Source organism: Haliotis cracherodii, unplaced genomic scaffold (genome assembly GCF_022045235.1).
Source record: "Haliotis cracherodii isolate W230 unplaced genomic scaffold, xgHalCrac1.p SCAF_11, whole genome shotgun sequence".
In the NCBI taxonomy this organism is placed as follows: Eukaryota; Metazoa; Mollusca; class Gastropoda; order Lepetellida; family Haliotidae; genus Haliotis; species Haliotis cracherodii.
This window is the reverse complement of record NW_027266266.1, coordinates 16,046,767-16,068,716: the sequence shown is the minus strand read 5'-3', so window position 1 is coordinate 16,068,716 and position 21,950 is coordinate 16,046,767. Positions and strand designations below refer to the sequence as shown.

The 21,950-nt window shown below is 42.1% G+C and overlaps 2 protein-coding genes across 2 annotated transcripts; both read right to left on the bottom strand.

Moving 5' to 3' along the window:
• Positions 1 to 241: 241 nt before the first annotated feature.
• On the bottom strand, positions 242 to 4,179 carry LOC139454880 (uncharacterized). The gene is made up of 4 exons (XM_071236496.1): positions 3,933 to 4,179; positions 1,622 to 2,313; positions 1,258 to 1,339; positions 242 to 525 (listed from the first exon to the last, which is right to left on the bottom strand). The coding sequence occupies exons 1-4, from the start codon at positions 4,177 to 4,179 to the stop codon at positions 242 to 244; spliced, it is 1,305 nt and encodes a 434-aa protein (XP_071092597.1).
• A 4,706-nt stretch (positions 4,180 to 8,885) lies between these two features.
• On the bottom strand, positions 8,886 to 18,568 carry LOC139455456 (centromere protein Q-like). Its single transcript, XM_071237007.1, has 7 exons — positions 18,261 to 18,568; positions 17,329 to 17,443; positions 16,413 to 16,484; positions 15,917 to 15,992; positions 11,794 to 11,861; positions 10,957 to 11,020; positions 8,886 to 9,976 (listed from the first exon to the last, which is right to left on the bottom strand). Exons 1-7 carry the CDS (start codon positions 18,463 to 18,465, stop codon positions 9,953 to 9,955), a joined length of 624 nt encoding a protein of 207 aa, XP_071093108.1. The 5' UTR covers positions 18,466 to 18,568; the 3' UTR covers positions 8,886 to 9,952.
• Between the last annotated feature and the right edge of the window lie 3,382 nt (positions 18,569 to 21,950).

Below are 21,950 nucleotides of genomic sequence, written 5' to 3'. Positions count from 1 at the left end.
AAGTTCCATCTCTCAAAGTATGTTCACAGTGTTTGGACAAATAAGGTTTCTCATGTATCTATCCATTGTGACGTTTCTTTTGCGGTTCAGTATATTTTTCGAAACAGGATGAAACTGTTAACATCCTATACAACATTGAAGTACTGTCTTTTTGAAAATGGAAACGTTTAGGCTACCCGACTGCTTCATCAAAACTGTCTGTATCAATTTTGATTTACTGTCCCGACGAACGTTTCAACCTTCAAAAGTAGTCGGCAAGTTTGGGTGGTCGACCCTTTTGGATTGCTTTACTATCCTGACGAACGTCCTCCGATTTACCTTTGATTTTTTTCGACGATGGAGCCTCTGCTTCATCAAAATGCACTTTTGGAGGCTGATTGTACAAGCGTGTCGGCGATACCGCGCCCGAAGTTGACCCATTATTCTGAGGACCGTATTCCTGCTGCTGTATTTCACGACGCCAGTGGGGATTCTGCATTGGTGCACAGACCGACCCTGATCTTCGTTTCTTTACCTGGACCTGAACTGAATCGGTAATCGGGCAAGTAAACATTCCTTGGGAACGGATTTCATTTGCAGGCAACTGCTCCAAAAATGTTCCTGGAAAAAAATCCCTTAGTGGCAGTTCAGCATGACGAGTTTCACCCGGAGATGTTTCGGGGATGCTCAGTCCAGAGTGGGTCTTGGGCGAGATATACCCAAAAACCGTGTCAAGCGATGAATGTTGTCGACTCAATGTTGCTTCCGAGGAGGTGTAGTGTTGACTGTCGGTCCTACCTATGTGCCCGATTGTACCTTGCCGAGTGAAGTATAAGTTCGGACTGTTGTTCTCAGTGTAAACGTCGCGAGGCAGCTTATAATGACGTACTGGTGATCTATTCAACATACAAGAACACTTGTGAGGGTGACAGGAATATCGGGTAGTGCATCTCTTACTTTCGCAGTCACTAAAATAACATTGCATATCTTCCCCAGATTCGGATATATTTAACTGCGTCAAATCTATTTGTCTCCTCTGATAAATATGACTATTGTTGATGAGTGGCTTTCGGTTCTTCTGGTAGCAGCAAGTATTTACAACGTCATCACGACAATCTGTCGGAATAGAAAAGTGAGGTCTACATGGTGAGAAGGGTGGTGTGTGTCTTGGGCTCGCGGTGCCCTTGTATTCCTTTTGTGCCAGCCCGTAAGGCGACCACCTCATCTTAGATGATATGCTTATTCTTTGACGTGTTTGATCGCTATTGGTGCACACACAACTCTCTTCCTCCGCGTCCGTGGAGAAGCAAACCTTTCTCTTCCTCGGCTTGGCCTCCACATTCGGAACAGATGTATCTTTCTGATTAGAAAAGCGAGCCACAGTTTGCCCTTCGACACCAATATGCGAATCTTGTCTCTTCCACAACCATTCTCTCGAACAGTTAGCGCCGTGTGGGGACTGTACCGACTGAATGATTTCTTGGTCGTTGCCTAAGAAAAAAATTGGAGTGTGTCTTTCGTTAACGTGCATCATGTCTAGGTTGGTTGGTTGTCTCGATTTATAAACAATTTGTTCATCGATTAATTCATTATTGGGAAACCCCACAACACTCCTGGGATAAGGCTCCACCCGAAATCTTGCCTGTATCGCAGCATAGGCCGACTTGAAGATGTCCGAAACGTTCTCCCGTTTCTGACTGAGAAGCAACCCTTCTCCCACAGGAGACAGCAGATACAGGAAGACAATGCAGTAAAGGGTCATCGCGTGATGCATGCCTTGGTTCATTGGAGTTTCCAACCACGACATGAGCCGTAACGCTACATACGGTGTCCAGGCAATTAGGATGGTGAAGGTCAAAAGGAAAAGGGACAAGCCTATGGATCGCCCACTTTTGCGATGGAGCACAATTGTCATGCGTCTTTGCTGTGTGCCACATAGTGTCCGCCGCCGTTGGATGTTGTTCTCAGATTCGCGGTACGTCTTTTGAATGACACCGTACAGGACAAACGTCAGGATGACTGGAAGGATGTCAAACGTTATAATGGTAAAGAGATGGAACCAGGACTGAAGGTTCTGACCAGGTGTCCGTGTCGTGTTGATGCAATAGTGGACGAGGCAGGAGCTGCCAGAGTCGGCGATGTTGAAGGAGATGAAGGCGTTGAGGATGACGCTGATGCTCAACGGTAGCAAGCACAGTCCAAGGGTAAGAAAGGCAGACATCTTTGTAATGAGCACGTCAGCATTGCCTTTGCATAAACACACCCGGAGTCGAGTCACTGCCAGGGCTAAAAGACCAAGGGGGTAGAAATCCACAAGGAAGTGTTGAAGTAGAACTGAAATTAAAAGAACCACCTGAGTGAGTTAGTTTGGCCTGACGCATATTTAACAGAGTAGCAGTTACACATTATATAGTGTGTAGAGTGTGTGGGGGTGGGGGTGAGGGGTCTTGATTATTCCGATGTGTTGTTTGTTTATTTGCGTGTTTGTTGTTTCACACCGAACTCGGCAATATTTCAGCTGTATGGCGGCGGTCTGGACTAGACAACCCAGTGATTGACATCATGAACGTGGATCTATGGGATGCTATGACGTGCCTCAACCAAGTCAACGAGCGTGATCGCCAAACGTTATGAACCATGGAAATCAGGGCAGGGTGACCAAAAGTATGACAGGCCCTTTGGGAGGGTCATAATAAATAATACACATATTCGGGAAAGGTCATGAAGAATGACACGTTATATTTTTTTAAAAATGCATTTGTATATTATCATTTCGGGGAGGGTCGTGAAAGCATTATATCACGGTGTTCAATGAACGAGGAATGCCCGAAATTAATGGAGGTCTTCGACTTTACCTCTTTAGAGAAACCAACAAGCATAGGCATGGGTGAGTGAGTTAGTATGGTTTTAAGCCGCTTTTAGCAATACTACAGTAATATCACGGCAGGGGACACCAGAAAATGTATCACCCATTTTCCTTTGTACTGAGGTAGATACATATTCTTCAAAAAAAAGAGGAGAGGAACAGACTCCCTCAAATCGCCACCGGGCGACTCACACGTTAGGAATTTCAAGATACTAAGTTGAAATTTCAAGTTACATTCTATATTGAAATTTCAAGATGCTAAGTTGAAATTTCAAGATACATAAGTTGAAAATTTCTAGATACTAACTTGAAATTTCATGATTATTCATGCACTGCTGGTCAAACAAAGACGTTTAAAGATGGCACTTCTTGTTACATCTGCCTGACGCTCGGTGTCAGTATACTGTGTCTGAGTGGGGTATTCATATAAAACCGTGACATGATATCTCAGTGGACTAGCACTACACAATTGGCAATTGTCCGGACTAGTACAAGCAGCCACACACACATCCATGCATGTGGCTGTATAAGTGCAGTATTTAACGCGACGTTAAACCCCACATCATCTCACCTATATATAGGTAAAGTCCATTTATAGTTGTTAGAATGTGTAATCATTTGACCTCGGTGCCCTTAATGACTGCAACACAGCTCCCCTGCAACACTGTTTGTTGTTTAACGCCACACTCAGCAATATTCCAGCTATATGGCGGCGGTCTGTAAAAATAATCGAGTGTGGACTAGACAATCCAGTGATTGACATCATGAGCATCGATCCATGCAATTGGGATCGATTACATGTATCAACCAAGTCAGCGAGCCTGACCACCCGATCCCGTTAGTCGCCTTTTCGACAAGCATAATCGCCTTTTACGGCAAGTATGGGTTGCTGAAGACCTATTCTACCCCGGAATCGTCACGGGTCCCCACGTTATTATATACATACCAGTTAGTCGTTCATACGGATTTTCTTCAATCGGGACGATTCCCTTGTAAACGATGCTATTCTGATTAATAGGATTTCATTGTACCGCAGTCTCAACAATTAACGGCGAAAGCGTGCAACGAAATGAAAGAAATTCTCTACCTGCTGCAACTTCTTCAAATGCTGGCCATTGTTCGACCTGAGAGAACACCGTGGAATGTAACGGAACCACAATCAGCAACGCCAGCACCGCCACCGTCGTCTTCGCCCACTGCAGTACATCAGATGCATTGGCTGCCTTCTTTTGTGGTTTCACCGCTATCATGTGGACAATGTTGACGAAGACTGCAACTACATTCACGAAGAACAAAACGCCCTTCACCGGGGAAAGCAAGGTACACCCCGACATCGTTTCGCCCGGTGCTGTTGAATTACCCATGGGTGATAGTGAAATGTATTCCATCACTTGGGGTACAAGTCGCCAACAAAAAGGCTGTCGTCACTTAGTAAACTACGATGGCCATTGCAGACACCTTGTACAAGTAAAAGAAATTGTCTCAGCACCTGAATATATATTGTTGTTCCTTTGCTGTGTTACAAAATGCACATATGACGTTTGTTCGTGCCTGGCAACAGACCTGTGAAAAACTGCTAAAAATATTTTACACAATTAGCTAGTAGTACAAATATCAGCGCGAGCTTGTTACCATAGAGATGATTGGGATAACAGCTGTATTTGTAACACTTGTTTTACATGACGTACGTTAGTTTGAAACGATTCTGTCCACTGATTTAGTCACCTCCTAAGAGGTAATAAATGTAGAGAATCTCACCCAAGTGTCTTTTGATATCAAATATATCAACACGAGTTGATAAAAGTGGAAAAACTCCGAGGCTTGCCGAGAAGCTTTTCCACTTTTATCAACGAGTGTTGATATATTTGATATCAAAAGACACGAGGGTGAGATTTTATTTATCATTCAACATCATTCTTCCAACTTTTTCAGTTTGTAGACAGTAATAAGCAGTCTTAAGTGTAAAAAGTACTGCTAACAACTTCAGTAGCAGCGCCATTAGTGATAGCCAATGACGTCACAATGGTCTGCAAAGCACCCAAGCGATATCTCCTGTGGGAGCCAGTTTTGGATGATAAATGTTTATTATCTCCGAGGGCAAACATGAGACGTGGTCGGAATGACGTCACTCTAGAAACGACGTCATTGCTGAAGGTTGTTGACGTCATTCGACAAATTGTGGCTCTGCTGCTGTTGCGACTTGCTGTCCTGATAGGTAAACACTAAAATGTCTCTGTATGCAGACATCTTCTTCGGTATTAAATAGAACATTATATATTCGTGTTCATGTCATACTATGTTTACGAAGCTAGTGCCTAAATTCCTGAATTAAGACACTCGTGTCGTAAACATGGTATTACATGATCGTTCATATCATTTCCTCTATTTATAAATACAAATGTTTCATCCAATTCGACCCCATGAATAAATGATACAGTCAATCAGCTGACGGCTGATCTAACGGACATGGCCGAAATCGAATATCTGTGCCCCCAAAGGCAAAGAAAGATTCGATGACCCGGTACCTTGGGTGAATCTGATAACTCGATGTCCCGGTATATGCTGTGGTTGGATGAATTTGATAATTTGATGTCCCGATATCTGCTGTGGGTGTCTGATAAGTGGATGTCCCGATATCTGCTGTGGTTGGGTGAATCTGAAAAGTCGATGTTCCGGTATATGCTGTGGTTGGGTGAATCTAATTTGATGTCCCAATATCTGCTGTGGTAGGTGAATCTGATAATTTGATGTCCCGATATCTGCTGTGGTTGGGTGAATCTGATAATTTGATGTTGGGTGAATCTGGCGGGATATAGTAAAAACAAGACTAAACTGCTTCAGTACGGACACCGTCTTGTTGCTGGTTGTTTGTCGGTTTGTTCTTTTACGACACTCACAAATATTCCAGCGGTCTGTAAATAATCGAGTCTGGACAAGACAATCCAAGTAATGACCTGCATCAACCAAGTCAGCGAGCCTGACCACCCGATCCCTTTGTCGCCTCTTACGACAAACATGGGTTGCTGAAGACCTATCCTAACCCAGATCTTCACGCGTCCCGTTTTATTGCAGGCACTATATATGAAGTACGTGAATTAAATTCAGTGTCACTTTTATTTCAGTTTTGTTTATTTTAGTTTAGTATTTTCAATTTTATTTTGTTTAATTACATACATATATACATAACTATTACATAAAAATATACATGTAAAAATACATCATGGTATCGGCCAAAATACCAGTTGAAATGATACACTTACCATGACGAAGTTATCAATTTTCTGTTAATCTAAACTAGCGGGAAAAGAAACGCCACCAAATAAATAACGGTCTTCAGTTTTCAACAAATTTGCCAAACAGCACGAAAACAGTAGCTGGAATGCAACTTACCTATTCCTTGTAAACGTGCATGTGCTTCCCGTGATTTGCGAGAAAAGTGAATTTAATCACTTATAAATTGCAAAATGTGCACAAGTTGTCCGTATGAAATTTTGGTATAAAACATGAGTAGGATTGTTCTCTATCGTCATATACAACCGTTTAAAACAACGAACATGCCGCGACTAACCACAGAGCAAAAGGGAGAGAGTCATCGTTAGTTTGCAAAAGGGGGCGACGTAGGAGCACGTTGCAGGGATCATGGGCTCCTTCAAGTGCGGGGCGGTCGGGTAGCCAAGTGGTTAAAGCGTTCGCTCGTCACGCCGAAGATCCGGGTTCGAATCCTGACATGGGTACAATGTGTGAAGCCCATTTCTGGTGTCCCCCGCCGTGATATTGCTGGAATATTGCTAAAAGCGGCGTAAAACCATACTCACTCACTCCTTCAAGTGCCCCACCGAGCTCAACATGACTTGTCTATATGAAAGTAGGCAATCCATAAATCAGATTCCTTACATATCATCTCACTCTAAAACTTTTCCAATCGACCATTTTGCTTCATATAGTTGATCAAACTGAATTATTTTTATAACATTTGTGAGCGGTGACTGCAAGAGAAAACAGGAAAAAAACTAAGATGTTAAAGAGTTACCATCATTCCCCTGTACATGTTAACAATGACATGTATAAAGTAAAAGAATTGTTCACCTCTGGGAGCAACTTGGACACATGATTCGGAAACGTCAACATCCGCCATTGACGAGGGATGCCTTTGCAATTGCCCTGCAGGAAGAATGGCGTAGGATCCCTAATCAGGATGTCAGGAGACTCGTGTACTCAGTTCGACGTCGTGTTAGGGCCTGCATCGACACATCCGATATTGAGTCATGTGTGTAACACGGGACGTTAAAAGAGATCGACGTCGACTCTGCGGGTGTGATCGAATACCGGACAGTGCACCCAGCATGATAAACATGTCTGCAGAACTTTTAAGTACATGGGTTTTTATCTTGTCATTTACAAATGAATAATTTATTTTTTTTGTAATAAAACAACTGTTACTAAATTTTGCGTCTGTTTTGTTTTTTTAGACTAGAAAATTGCTTCGTTGCGTTTCTTTCGTCCGTTAGTTTATTATAAAACTTATTATGATTTATTATGATTGTACATAAAGGTGACATATAAGTGCATGAATGTGTATTATCGATCTCTGTTAACCTGAACATGCTATGAAATAAAGTTCAGTTCAGTCCAGTGGGGACACCGGTGGCTCAGTCGTGGTACGCGCCGCAATTCGCTGTGCAGAGTTGCGTCCCTTGCCCACACCAGCATGACTGTAACAGTCCAGTTTCAACCCTTGCTGAACTGGGCTGGAATTTCCGGATTCGATCGTAGCACCTCCAGTGGCTATTGCGAGTTATGTCCCTCCTATTGACCAATCAGATTCCACCTCTCATATCACTTGCGTTTGCTTCAAACAAAATGGTGGCGCCCAGTGAAGATTATCATCATCTTAATTGATACTGTAATGAAACGGGTCTTACTTCGCAAAGTGCATTAACTTCGCAAACAGCTTCATTAAGACATGACGATTTGGAAAAAAATATCTTTTGGAGTTGACAGCACACATGCTTTGCAAATCTTGCAATTGACCGAAATCTGCACGCCAGTTTACAAACCGGATGTCGATTTAGTTACGCGATTTTAAGTGGACTATGAATTTAATCGTTAATCCAGCCAAAATATAACTCCATAAATCCAGCTTAGTTCGGCAAGGGTTTAAACTGAACTTTTATAGTCAGTTAACTCCCTTGCCTCGGGAAGATGATCACTGTTGTAAAGCCCATGAAAACGGGTGTGGGGCTGGCAAACCAAGAAAAATAATCATGGCAAATATGACAATACAAGAACTGAGTTTGGTTAATGCCGCTTTGGGTAGCAATTCCTTTACCCTCTGGTTTATGGAGAAAGACCTAGGTACATAATTTGGACGCATCTTGGATTCAAACCCAGAATCAGCAAACCGATGCACAGTCATGGGATGTATGAAGTTTTGTTTTCACGACCAAGATGTCAGTAACAGTTCACAAATTATACTGATTCCTCATTATTGGTGAAAATTGTTTCAGTAATTCTTACTTAATATAAACATTGTATTTCTTTGTCTATGTTGTCCAGTTCACACTATCAGTTTTATTGTTTACAAAGCGACGCAATGTTTGTGTGTCGTCTGTTTGTTGTTTATCACCGCACTCAGCAGTATTCCATGCATATGACGACGGTCTGTAAATAATCGAGTCTGAACAACACAATCCAGTGACTGACATCATGACCAATGATCTATGCAATTTTCGATATGATGACATGAAGCAACCAAGTCAGTGACGCTGACACCTGGTCCCGTTAGTGGCCTCTTACAAGAAGCATAGTCACCTTTACGACAAGCATGGGCTGCTGAAGACCTGTTCTAACCCAGCTCTTCATGGGTCTGTTGCAATGTCACATCAACACACTGTCTATATTATTGGGAGGACACATTAAACTGCCTGTGGCAGGAACAATAGACGATTTTTTTTTCAAGTATTTGCGACATATAAACACACATGCAAGTACTTGAAGATAACGTCTATTGTTCAAAAGGTCAGTCAATCTATTGTGTCATTTCAATAATATTTTGTCTGAGCTGGTGTCTTCATTTGTGATTGGAAAACCTATTTTTCTCCACTTGTCAGAGATTCAATGGTTCACATTGCAAGTAAAAGGCTCAATTAAGCTACACAAAACATGCACCAGTGCAACCTATTTTTGAAAAATGCAACCTAATATTTCTTTCTACGTGGAGCAGGTTTAATCAAGTTTCACAAATCAAGACCTTCATGTTCAAACCTACTTTCAGTTACTTAGGCTAATTTAGAATTATGTACACAAGGTTTATTTCACTGACATTATCAAGCTCCTTGCAGCAACATCCCAATCCAGAGCTCTCCATTCTATCGCTGCCACCAGTGAAAGCTCCCCGCTGTGATAGGTGGCTACAACCATGCTTGGAGTTGAACTCGCAACCAACCGTTATGTTTACAAACAAGTGATGACTGCTGTGACACTGAATACTCTTCCCCCTGGAAAATTATTTTCTTTGTTTGTCAATTTGAATTTCTGTTTCAGTACAACTATCATGTAATTGGTATAGAATGTAAGGGAGAAGTTGGTTGATTTTCTGTTCACCAGCAATCTAGAACCAAGCCGATTAAACAAACAATAAGGTTAATTCATCTGGGAAATATGGTCAGTCTTAAACATTTTCAAAATTCACCATGATGGCATTCCAAAAACTATAAACGTTACTACATTTGGGGCTAGAGGGCAAATTTCAAGATGGCTGCGCCCACACTGGTGGCAGCGATATTACCAAGAGTGTAACGAAGGTGTCCCACGCTGGGAATGAGCTTGGGACATTATATGTACATATACATAATTTCAAGTTTTCAGCCTCCTGGCCTTCATCAGAAATATTTGTTGGGTTTGCCTGAAGGGCTGGAGACCGAAAGGATATTTACATATATTTTTTTAATTCCCCTATGGGAAATAACTTGCTCAGGCTTGTTTCTAAGACCCAAATATCAGCTCAAAACATCAAGACATTCTGGCCAGAAGGCCAGTGACTAGTGATGGAGCGTAAGTCTTGTCTGTCACCGAGACAAGTGCTGTAGTCTTCCTTCAGTCCTTACTTCAGCTCTGCAGGAGAGGATGGAGCTGAAAAAGAAAGTTCACATGCATGGATTGTCACATTGAAGGAATCAACTTCAATGCCAACACAGCAATGCTAAAGCTGTCAGGGCAGGCTGTAAGTAATCATGTCTTGGGGGACCAGTGCTTGATAATGATAGCTTGATAATGATAGCTTGATCAAGGATAGCTTGATCAAGGATAGAGTGAGAGGATGAGTTGGGTTATGCAAGATTCATGTAGAATGAATGACTTTATTTTGTAAGGAGGCCACCGGCCCATTATACATTAATCATTAATCGGTATCCATAGTAACCATGGAGCGCCAGATGATAACAGAGTATATAAAACTAACAATGGTAAAACAAAAGAGCAGATCATACTAAAAGGATCATTTCTTGTCCACAGGGGTTTGTCCCGCCCGATTACTTTATATGAAATTGTTTACAATGCATAGATAAACAATGAAGCTTTGGAAAGTATCAGTACTTATTTACAAAAGAGTTTGTCACAGTAGATAAGTACATAAATTCTGTTTACAGTGTATATATGAGCAATAAAGTTTGAAAAGTAGAGCAGAAAAGTAAATCCTACAAGAAGATTCATGTAGATTTGGAACATTAAAATTCAACGCCTTCTCAAGGCCTCAACTGTCATTTTCAAGGGTTTTGTTTAGTTGGGTTTTCTAAAAGCCAGTATACTATACATTAGTCGTAAAACCTAAAAAGCAGAATGAACATCACAAAATTTCAAGCACTATTGATTTTCACGTCCAACAAGTAAAATAAATTTGGACTGTAAGTACAGGAATAGATAGGCCTAAGCAGCGTTAGAAAGTGGCACTGGTTCTAAAGTCAATGTCAAACTGCCCAATAGTTAAGGTATCATAAGAACCAGTAGAAATTTGTCCTTTTTAAGGGTTTTGCTTTATGTTATCATTTATAAGGACTAGTGGACTGAAACTGTTAGTTTCTAAGGCTGCCTTTGAGAACATGTTGACCTCCCACCTGTGATGCTCCCCCAGCGTAAAGCTTGCACGTCTCCATCTCCTCCTCGATGTCCCTGCATTTTCTGTCAACAGTTCAACGTACAATACTGAGACCACACTTTTCTAAACTTTGCTTTACAGACTTGACTGCCCGGAGATTAAATACATAAAGTCAATGAAATATACTGCTCAAAACAAGTTACAGAACACCCACAATTCGAAGGCTGTGTGTTGCAATAGTGAGTGAGTGAGTTGGGTTTAACACCGCTTTTAAAAGTATTCTAGTTATATCACCGCGTGTCAGCTAAATGTGAGAGGAAAGCCCGAAGCGATGCAGGTCTCAGACTTTTACCACTTTGGTGAAACCCACGAGCAAGGGTATGGTGCTGACAAATCTAGAAACATAATCGGGGTGTACCGGGATTCGAACCCACTATCATAGGTTTCTGGCGGGCACAAGGGACGCAACTCTTCACAGCGAATTGCGGCTCCTTAGACGACTGGGCCACCCATGCCCCCTTGTGTTGCAATACCCTCCATGAGGGTGACAGAATAACTATAGTCATATGAAAAATTTGGGTGTGCTTTCACTTGTCTTGAGTAGTATATTTCATTGGCTTTATGTGTATTCTCTGGTTAGTGCAAAAGAGTTATCATGCTGTTTGTTAGTTGTTTAATGCCGTACTCACAATTTTCCAGCTATATAAAATCGGTCTTTAAATAATAGAATCTGGAGCCTCCCTTTTCTGTTTCAATACAGGTGCTTAATAGTTAAAAAACAAATGATTTCATTATTAAAATCAGATTCCTGTGGTGATGCTGAATAATGATAAGGGCACTACTGAGTCTTTCCTACCTCTCTTCCTCCTCTATCTGCCCCTGCAGCGTCTCCTCCATCTTCACATCTGCCTCTTCTTGGGAGTTCTAAAATTGTACAAATAAAAACTGTTAACACATGGCCAGTTATTGGCTCAAATGAATGAGTCAAATTCATCAAATTCTCCAAATAGACTGTCAGAAGGTTCAGACAGTCGGGTCCACATTCACATGATCCGATCTATGATGACATGGTAGGATCTAAGGTCAAATGGTTAGATCTAAGTTCACACGGTGGGACCTACATTCACAGTCAGAATATAATTATGCATTTTGCGAGAAATTAAGAACATGGCAAAAAAAATAACATTGCAAAAAGAAATAGAAGCATCCCACAACAAACTAACAAATATCAAATTCCATATCATATATTACATTTCATATATATTTTTATATGACAGCCATATTTGAAAATTGGCATCTATCACTTCACCAAATTCAAGTTTTATCATTGGTTTGGACAAAGTGTTTGAAGTTTCAGCTTCATTGGTCCTGATGATTTTTTATTTCTGAGGAGAGGATGCGTGCATGCGTGCATGGCTAGTTCATTTAGATACCATGCTGCTGTTTAACATGAATACCCCACTCAGACAGAGTATACTGACTCCGAGCCGACCAGTCCTTGTTTTAACCCCTTAATGCCGAGTGCCAGACAGGGTAACAACAAGTACCATCTTTCGTCTTTTGGTATCGCACGGCCGGGGATCGAACCCCAGATATCCGCTCTACCACTAGACCATGGAGGCGGCCGCTTAGAGTTTGAGGAAATGTATCTTAAGAGAGTTTGGTAGTATGGTCAAAATACAAAGGCCACAGTTTACAATATCAAGAAAAAAAGGTGTTGAGTCTCAGTACTAACTACCAAGTGTACCAAATTTCATTATAATTTTAACAGAGGTGGTGAGTAAAATGTGGTTTCACGTCACATCCAGGATTATTGCACTTATATAGCGACATGCATGTACGTATGTGTGGCTGCTTGTACTAGCCTGGACTGATGCCGATTTATAGTGCTAGCTCACTGAGATACCATGCCCCAGTTTAACATGAATTCCCCACTCAGACACGGATTACTGACTCCAAGCCGACCAGTCCTTGTTTGAGCCCCTTAATGCCGACCGCCAGACAGGGTAACAACAAGTACCATCTTTAAACGTCTTTTGTTACCACGCAGCCAGGGGATCAAACTCCAGACCTTCTGCTCTACGGGCGGACGCTCTACCACTAGACCATGGAGGCGGTCGCTTAGAGTTCAAAGAAATGTATCTTAAGAGAATTTGGGAGTATGGCCAAAATACAAAGGCAACACTTTACAATATCAAGAAAAAAAGTCTTGAGTCTCAGTACTACACATGTACAAAATTTCATTATAATTTTAACAGAAATAACCAAATCATGGCCATAATTGAAAATTTTATTAAAAAATTGTATATTTATACAGGTACTTTCATTTTATTCATTTTCAAATTTTTAAACTTATCCAATCTCACACAATGCATTTATCCCATGGTTGGACGGTGGGGCACAGATATACCATAGCCTGCAACCATGCAACAGACACGAGGAAGCTCGTGCTAAATAATCTCCACAAATGAGTCACTTTACCCTCCACTGGGCACTCCATCTCAGAACCCGAATAACAATGACAATAAACAAAGGAGGGATATCCAATATTTATTCAGTATGTACTGGATACAGAGTACTGTGCTGCAGGAGCAGGTACATGGTATGATCTATTTGTGCTGGTGGGCAGTTGTCAACTGTTGCACCAGAGCCAAGGGACCAAATTGGAGTGAATGAGTGAGTTAAAGAGTTGGGTTTAACACCGCTTGTAACAGTATTCTAGTTATATCTCGGCATATCAGCTTAATGTGTGAGGAAAGTCTAAAGTGATGCAGGTCTCAGATGTTTACCACTTCGGTGAAACCCACGAGCACGGGTATGGTGCTGACAAACCTAGAAACATAATTGGGGGCGAACCGGGATTCGAACCCACAATCATAGGTTTTTGGCGTGCCCAAGGGATGCAATTCTGCACAGTGAATCGTGCTGCCTTAGATGACTGGGCCACCCGTGCCCCCGGACCAAATTGGAGCAGGACCTGAACGTCGGTGACTGAGATGTCACGTAGATAGTGGGAAGAGAAAGACAGCGTTGGACTTCCTAAAACAACCCTCCATGTTGGCGGACAGGGTGCAGAAGCTGTGCAAGGCCATGGTAGAGGCAATGGCTCTTGTCCAATGTGGAGTGGATGTCAGAGGAGGAGGGAATCCACCTAAAGCGTAGGCATGAAGGATAGTTGAGTGGACCCAGAAGGAGGCTGCAGTGAGGAGGACTTCCATGGTGGCCGCTGGGAAAGTGGGATCGAGAGTCTCTTTCGGGAGGGTATGAGCAGTGTCACAGCCTTGAGGTAGATGCGGAGGGTCCTTACTGGAAATAAGGAGATGTCTTTATGGTCGTCTGGGTTCAAGATAATTCAGTGATGGGATGTAGACAGCTGGTCTGGTTGACTCAGAAGTTGATTCTTCATAATGAAATCACATCAAAGCTCCACAGAGACCTTCCCATTATGTAGTCTCTAAAACTCTCAAGAGCACTGATTTCACTCACTCTAGCAGCAGTTGCAAGGGCTCGGAGAAAAAACGTCTTTATGGTGACTAACTCAAAATCCTTCTTTGCTAGCAGTTCATAATCTGCAGAAGTTGGAGGATGACATTAAGATCCAAAGTAGGAGGACAGAATCAAGATGACTGATCAGCCAACAAGATATGACCGAATGAGGGACTGTAGTGCAGCAACCATAGAGATCTTCGCTCCGGATGTAGTGGCAATGACATAGTTGAGCTCAGAGAGATATGTAGCCAGAGCGGAGCCGTTAAGTTTCTGAGTCAATCTCAGATGCTGTAGATACTTGGGGACCTGTTGAGGAGCAGCAGAGATCGATGTGGTGATGTCACAGCAAGTTCCAAATGGTCATATAAGGGCTTGGTGGAGTTGCTGTGAGCCTCAGTGATGGTCTTGGCTACTCTGTTCAAATACCCTTTGGCGACAAGTGACTTCTGGAGATGAGCCATACGCAGAGATTCAGTGTTTAGGGCGAAGCATGCAGTAGGTGAGAGTGAGGCTTGAGTAGAAAATCGTCCGTCAGTGCCCTGCGATGTTCACTAGCACTGTGAACCAACTTCGAGCAAGGCAATAGGGCACGACCAACAGCAGTGAAAGGTGGTTGGTGGTCACCACCTTTCGAGTGAGTGAGTATGGTTTTATGCCACCTTTAGCAATATTCCAGCAATATCACAGCAGGGGACACCAGAAATGGGCTTCACACATTGTACCCATGTCAGGAATCGAACCCGGGTCTTCGGCATGACATGCAAACACTTTAACCATCAGGCTACCCGACCGCCCCACCACCTTTTGAAGAACCTGAAATCATCAGATGGAGACTCCATTCTGTCGGCGATGGTTGGTCTGGTCGGAATAGGGAGTCGGCTATGACATTGTGGATCCCGGGAATGTGCATTGCTTGAATGCTCAGGGAGTAGACCAGATGGAAGAATTCCAGAGCCAAACACAAGAGGGACACAGACTTGGTGGAGCCCATTTTGTGGATGTCAAAGATGACTGATAGAATGTCCAACTTGATCATGAGTTGCACTGCACGGAGGATCTAATGGAATACAGCCAGGATGCGCGATTTTCGGTTCAACCTGTTCATAGGTGAAGGAGAGGTCAAATGTGAATTATCGATCCCTAGTGAAGCCTGAACTGCAGGCATTAACTTGGAAGCAACTGTGGTCTGTGACAGCGCAGTCTGTTTCCATGGAGGAGCGGGGCATGAAAGGTGACACATGGCTGATGGTCAGGGAGCGCTGGGAGGGTTGACAGTAGGGATAGTCATAAGTGCTGTCGGTACCATTCTTCATCAAATAGTCTGAATTAACCAAACTTCCAGATTTAATGACACAATGAGTACACAGTGCTATCTTCTTAGATGCTGCAACAAAAAATTTCCAGAAAGAAAGAAGGTATCCAAACAAACGTTCAGGACGAATGAGATTTAATTGTAAAGTAAATCAAGGTTATTGTATTGATTTGCTTACAAGGAGTTTATGAAGATTATTGTAGTTTGTGATGTTGTTCACTGGACCGGTCGACTTCTCCAGCTTGTCCGCAAACCTGTCACAAACATAGAAATGATAACTTAAACATCAGATTCATCAACCAGCCGACAGACATGATAGATTGGTTTGTTGGTTGTTTAACGCCGCACTCAGCAATATTCCACCCACATGACGGTGGTCTGTAAATAATCAAGTCGGGACCAGACAGTCCAGTGATTGATATCATGAGCATCAATCCATCATTGGGATATGGTGACATGCATCAACCAAGTCAGCAAGCCTGACCACACAATCCTATCAGTAGCCTCTTACAACAAGCATAGACGCCTTTTAACGGCAAGCATGGGTTGCTGAAGACGTATTCTATCCCAGATCTTCCTGGGTTTTAACTTCAAGGGATGGTTTTGCCAGTTCATGATGCAGAGGGATATCGAGTAAAATATCTGAGTGAATTAATTTCACTACTGAGTCTTACTTTCTGCGGCCATGAGACAGATGTCTTTGCACATCTCCTAAAACATTGTCGCTTGTTCTTGATAGCAACATTCTGAAAAACAAAATTAATAAAGGTATTTGTACGCAACATTGTATTCTGATAGAGCGAGTGAGTATGGTTTTACGCCGCTTTTAGCAATATTCCAGCAATATCACAGCGGGGGACACCAGAAATGGGCTTCACACATTGTACTCATGTCGGGATTCAAACCCGGGTCTTTGACGTGACGAGCGAACACTTTAACCACTAGGCTTCCCGACCACCCATACTCTGATAGATATATTATATGTGAAACAGATTTAGAGTATGAAAGACTAAAGAGTGAGTGAGTGAGACAATACGGCTTAACGCTGCTTTAACAGTATTCCAGTTATATCACGTTGTGTCAGCTTAAGGTGGGAGGATGACGTTTACCACTTTGGTGAAACCTAGAAACACAATTGGGGCGAACCAGGATTCAAACCCACAACCATAGGTTTCTGGCTTGCCCAAGGGACGCAACTCTGAACAGCGAATTGTGGCGCATTAGATGACTGGGCCACCCGTACCCCCGGGTCTGATGAAAGGGTCTTCAATCTTACATGTCACCGACTCATGTCTGCATGTTGCAATGGTCTTTCTCTCCTCCGCTGTCATTGAATTTGTTTCATCCTATGACAAAAGTATTATTTCACCATAACATGTGTATAACGGTATCCCAATGTTTTCTTTTCTTTCTGGTATTCCTGTCATTTAGACAGCTCATTAGTTAGTCTCAGCACTCCTAAGTTTTGGTTGAAAATGTAAACCTCGAGCAAGGGAAAAGCCTGTGGTGTTACATTTTCAAGCAAAACCACAGAGTCTTGTTTCAACTATAACCCATTGTATATTCTTGTATAATGTGGAAGTGACTTACTCAACAACAGTGTCGTACAGTTGCAGGGCATATTTCTTCGTGGAAGTCCTCAGGGGCTTCCAGGCCTTCAGTGATTTCGGTGCCACTCTCAGCCTCACTGGCACTGAACGGCTCTCTGAGAAGTAAGACAGTGAGTTCAGTTAAATGGTTTTAAAATAAAACAACTTTCTTCCTATCAGATTCATCCTCACACTCCTGGCTTAATTGTGCAATAATAACATCAACAAACTGCACCATCTTAGCCAGAAAGACACTGATGTTGTTCACCGAAACCATGGACACTTATTTTAATACTAGGGCTGGGATGAGTCCAAATTTACTACCTGGGTACCCAACCCCCTATTACCCGAACCTACCCGGGTACCCACTGTAGGTCTCAAGAGATAGGTACAAACTGTCAGATTGAGAAAAGTTTGACTGTAGCCCTGGCAAAAATTATTTTCATTCGGGTATAAGACAATCAGGTTATGCATACACTGAAGTTTACTGAAGTTTAATCTTTATGTAAACATACAAAATTCAGAAGGAATGGGTCAGAAAGAAATGCGAACATAACCACATAGAGTTCTAGATAATTTTTGTCTTTAACAATATATCAAGTGACTAACCACGGGTCCGGGTAGTCCTGTGGGTATCCAGGTCCTACTCGGTACCCACCCGACCCGTGTACCTGAGTTACACATCCAAGCCCTACTTAATACTATATTTAGAGTTGTTGTTTCACACCGCACTCAGAAATATTATAACTTATAGGATAGCAGTCTGTACATATCCAGTGACTGATACTATGAGCAATGCAACCTTCCACATTTATTGCACACTTTACTAGTATTATTTGACACTCTACATAAACGATCACACATGAGACAACATAAACACGTCATTTTAAGACAAACGTGAGGCTGTAAATATGCATCTCATAATTCTCAAACCTCTTTCATTAGTATCCGTGCTTGTGGCAGTCATTTCGCCCAAACCTTTCTGTAACCTTTGTCGGCGGCCGGCGAGTGGAAGTGTCGACTGTCGCCGTCCTTGGATGCTTTTTCTGGAAGGTCCGCTTTGAGCTTCGCTTTCAGAACTCGTTTTCTTAGTAACGACATGTTTTTTCTTACGTGGGGTCACTTTTAACCTAGCCATTATTGTTTTGGTTCAATATTTCAGACCGATTTGGATCGACCGCCCCTTAGCTCCCCACAGTGATAGCCGTTCGAGGAGCTCTGAACAATGATACCTAAACTGGTTCGAGTGTTGGTTCGCGACACAAGCTGAGCGCTTTTATTTGGTATCAGAGTTACCCGCCCTTGATTACCGCTAAAAAAGAAGTTTGAACATGAACGAGGGTAGTGCGTGAATGGGGTGGAATTCTCTCAAAACCATCTTGTCCTCTTGTTACAATATTCCGGCTAGTAAAGCGATCAATATGCATCACAGAAATCTTAAGGAGCAAATTATTTATAAGATCATAAATATATTATGGACATTTATTATTAAATGTTCTATTAGCATAAAATGTTGTTGCACATTCAATACCACATCATTTGACGTAGATTAAAATTTAATCTTTGAAAACAAGTCTTTAAAATATTTTTTTTCAAAAGAACCTTTCCTCCTATGCTATTTTCATATGTGGAATCAAGGAAACTAGATTAATTGTGTATAGTTTGATCTAGACTTGCCTAGGCTTTACGAAATATATATATATATGTATACACTTGAAATTAACGCGAGTGTGAATTAAATGCGAAAAAATGCGTGTCGTGTTTGCTCGCATGAGCTAAACATCAGTATATAAGTTCCACAGTCATGGCACAGGACTACATTTGATGTAGCTAGAGACTTCACAGCACTATAGATCTAATTCAGTACAGAACCGTACACGACTGGGGCCCTTGTAGTGTAACAATTATTGGGAAACGTGTGAGTTTAAAAGAGTCTTTATAACAGTTCTGGATCGTGGCTGAGCATGAAAATGGGCGGTGGGTGCATCGCCATGTAGATGATTAAGCTTTCTTTCGGAATGCTCTGAGTGAAAGAGTGAGTTGACTTATTGTAGTTAAATCACAGGAATACGTAGCTCTGTAGAAAAAAATATATTGATCCATTTATCTCCATTGACATCTGCTTTCAGCAAAAAACGTTATACCATATCAATACAATATAATAAAAAGTAGCCGAGATACTGTTTTTCCTGAAACCGCAGTGATCTAGACTTGTCAACTATTATGGATTTGCACGGGCTTTATTGGAAATATTTGTTTCAGGGTCTGTGTGACAGACAACCATATATCCAACGAATATGTTTAGCTGGGTTTTTTTTTGTAGAGCTACGTATTCCAATGGTTAAATCTGTGAGTGAGTGGGTATGGTTTTGCGCATCTTCCCGAGGCAAGCGTGTCCACCAGCTTACATCAAAGCCTATGGCTTTGATATAGGCTAGAGGACACACTGGCCTCGGTTTTACGCCGCCTTTAGTAATAATCCTGAATTATTACGATGGGGAACACCAGAAATGGGTTTACACATTGTACACGTGCGGGGAATCGAACCGACCCTAGGTGTGACGAGCCAATGCTTTAACCACTAAGCCTTTCTCCACTACTCGGAACATTCGGACCAGCAAAATGCATCCCTATATTTTACTGACCACATTCTTCACAGGGAAAGTCCAGCATAGCATGGCTTTCTTAGAATGGAGCCCACGTGACCACGGACAGTTGCAATGTGTCACCCATGTCCAGGCACCTTGGTCGTCTAGGTAATACCTACAATATGTTTACATTCAGTAAAAGTCACTGTGACTATAGAAATTATTTGGAGTTTAAGAAGCGCCGAGTTTAAACCATAATATTGAAAAAAATGATTAAGTCTGGGAAAATAATCTGCTTCGTCTATGTGATGCGACTCAACTGGATATGAATCATAAAACAAATCAGCTCATAACAGTAGGAAGTGATGCGTCACAACTGGAGCTACATCACTATAGAGACCAACTCATTTTTTTCATATGTAAAGGTGAGTCACAACTGGAGCTGAAAAATTAGAGACCAACTTATAAGAAGTGGTGCTCACACCTGGACCTGAAACATAAGAGACCAACTTATATGAAGTGGTGCTCACAACTGGACCTGAAACATAAGAGACCAACTAATATGAAGAGGTGCTCACAACTGGACCTGAAACATAAGAGACCAACTAATATGAAGAGGTGCTCACAACTGGACCTGAAACATTGGAGACCATCTAATATGAAGAGGTACTCACAACAGGACCTGAAACATTGGAGACCATCTAATATGAAGAGGTGCTCACAACTGGACCTGAAACATAAGAGACCATCTAATATGAAGAGGTGCTCACAACTGAACCTGAAACATAAGAGACCAACTAATATGAAGAGGTGCTCACAGCTGGACCTGAAACGTGAGATACCAACTAATATGAAGAGGTGCTCACAGCTGGACCTGAAACATAAGAGACCATCTTATATGAAGAGGTGCTCACAGCTGGACCTGAAACATAAGAGACCATCTAATATGAAGAGGTGCTCACAACAGGACCTGAAACATAAGAGACCAACTAATATGAAGAGGTGCTCACAGCTGGACCTGAAACGTAAGAGACCAACTAATATGAAGAGGTGCTCACAACTGGACCTGAAACGTAAGAGACCAACTAATATGAAGAGGTGCCCACAGCTGGACCTGAAACATAAGAGACCAACTAATATGAAGTGGTGCTCACCACTGGACCTGAAACATTGGAGACCATCTAATATGAAGTGGTGTATCACATCTGGACCTGAAACGTAAGAGACCAACTAATATGAAGAGGTGCTCACAGCTGGACCTGAAACATAAGAGATCAACTAATATGAAGTGGTGCTCACCACTGGACCTGAAACATTGGAGACCATCTAATATGAAGTGGTGTATCACATCTGGACCCGAAACATTGGCAACCAAATAATATGAAGTGGCGTGTCACAGCTGGAGATGAAACAATCGAGACTCATGAAGTGTCACATCACAATCGGAGCTGAAACATTAGAGACCAACTCTTTTTATGAAGTTTTGCGTCACAACTGGACCTGAAACATTAGAGACCTACTTATCATATGAAGTTGCTCGTCACAACTGGAGCTGAAACGTTAGAGATCACATCATCATTTGAAGTGGCGTGTCACAACTGGAGCTGAAAGGTGAGAGACCAACTCATTATATGAAGTAGCACATCACAACTGGAGCTGAAAGATGAGAGACCAACTCACAGGAAGTGATGCTCACAACCGGACCTGAAACATTAGAGACCAACTCACTAAATGAAGTGATGCTGACAACTGGGCCTGGAACATAGGAGACCAACTAATATGAAGTGGCGCATCACAACCGGACCTGAAACATTAGAGACCAACTCATTGTACCAGGAAGTGGAGCTTCTCAAATTGATCTGAATCATTCAAAGACCAACTCATTAAAATAGGATTTTGCACGTCTGAACTGGATCTAAAACATGAAAAGACTAAATTAGCGTTACTGGAGGTGGTACATTTCAATATAGAATATAGAGTCTTGATTTTGTTTTCACAATGATCCTTAGGTGGTGATATGCAAATCAAATCGTTA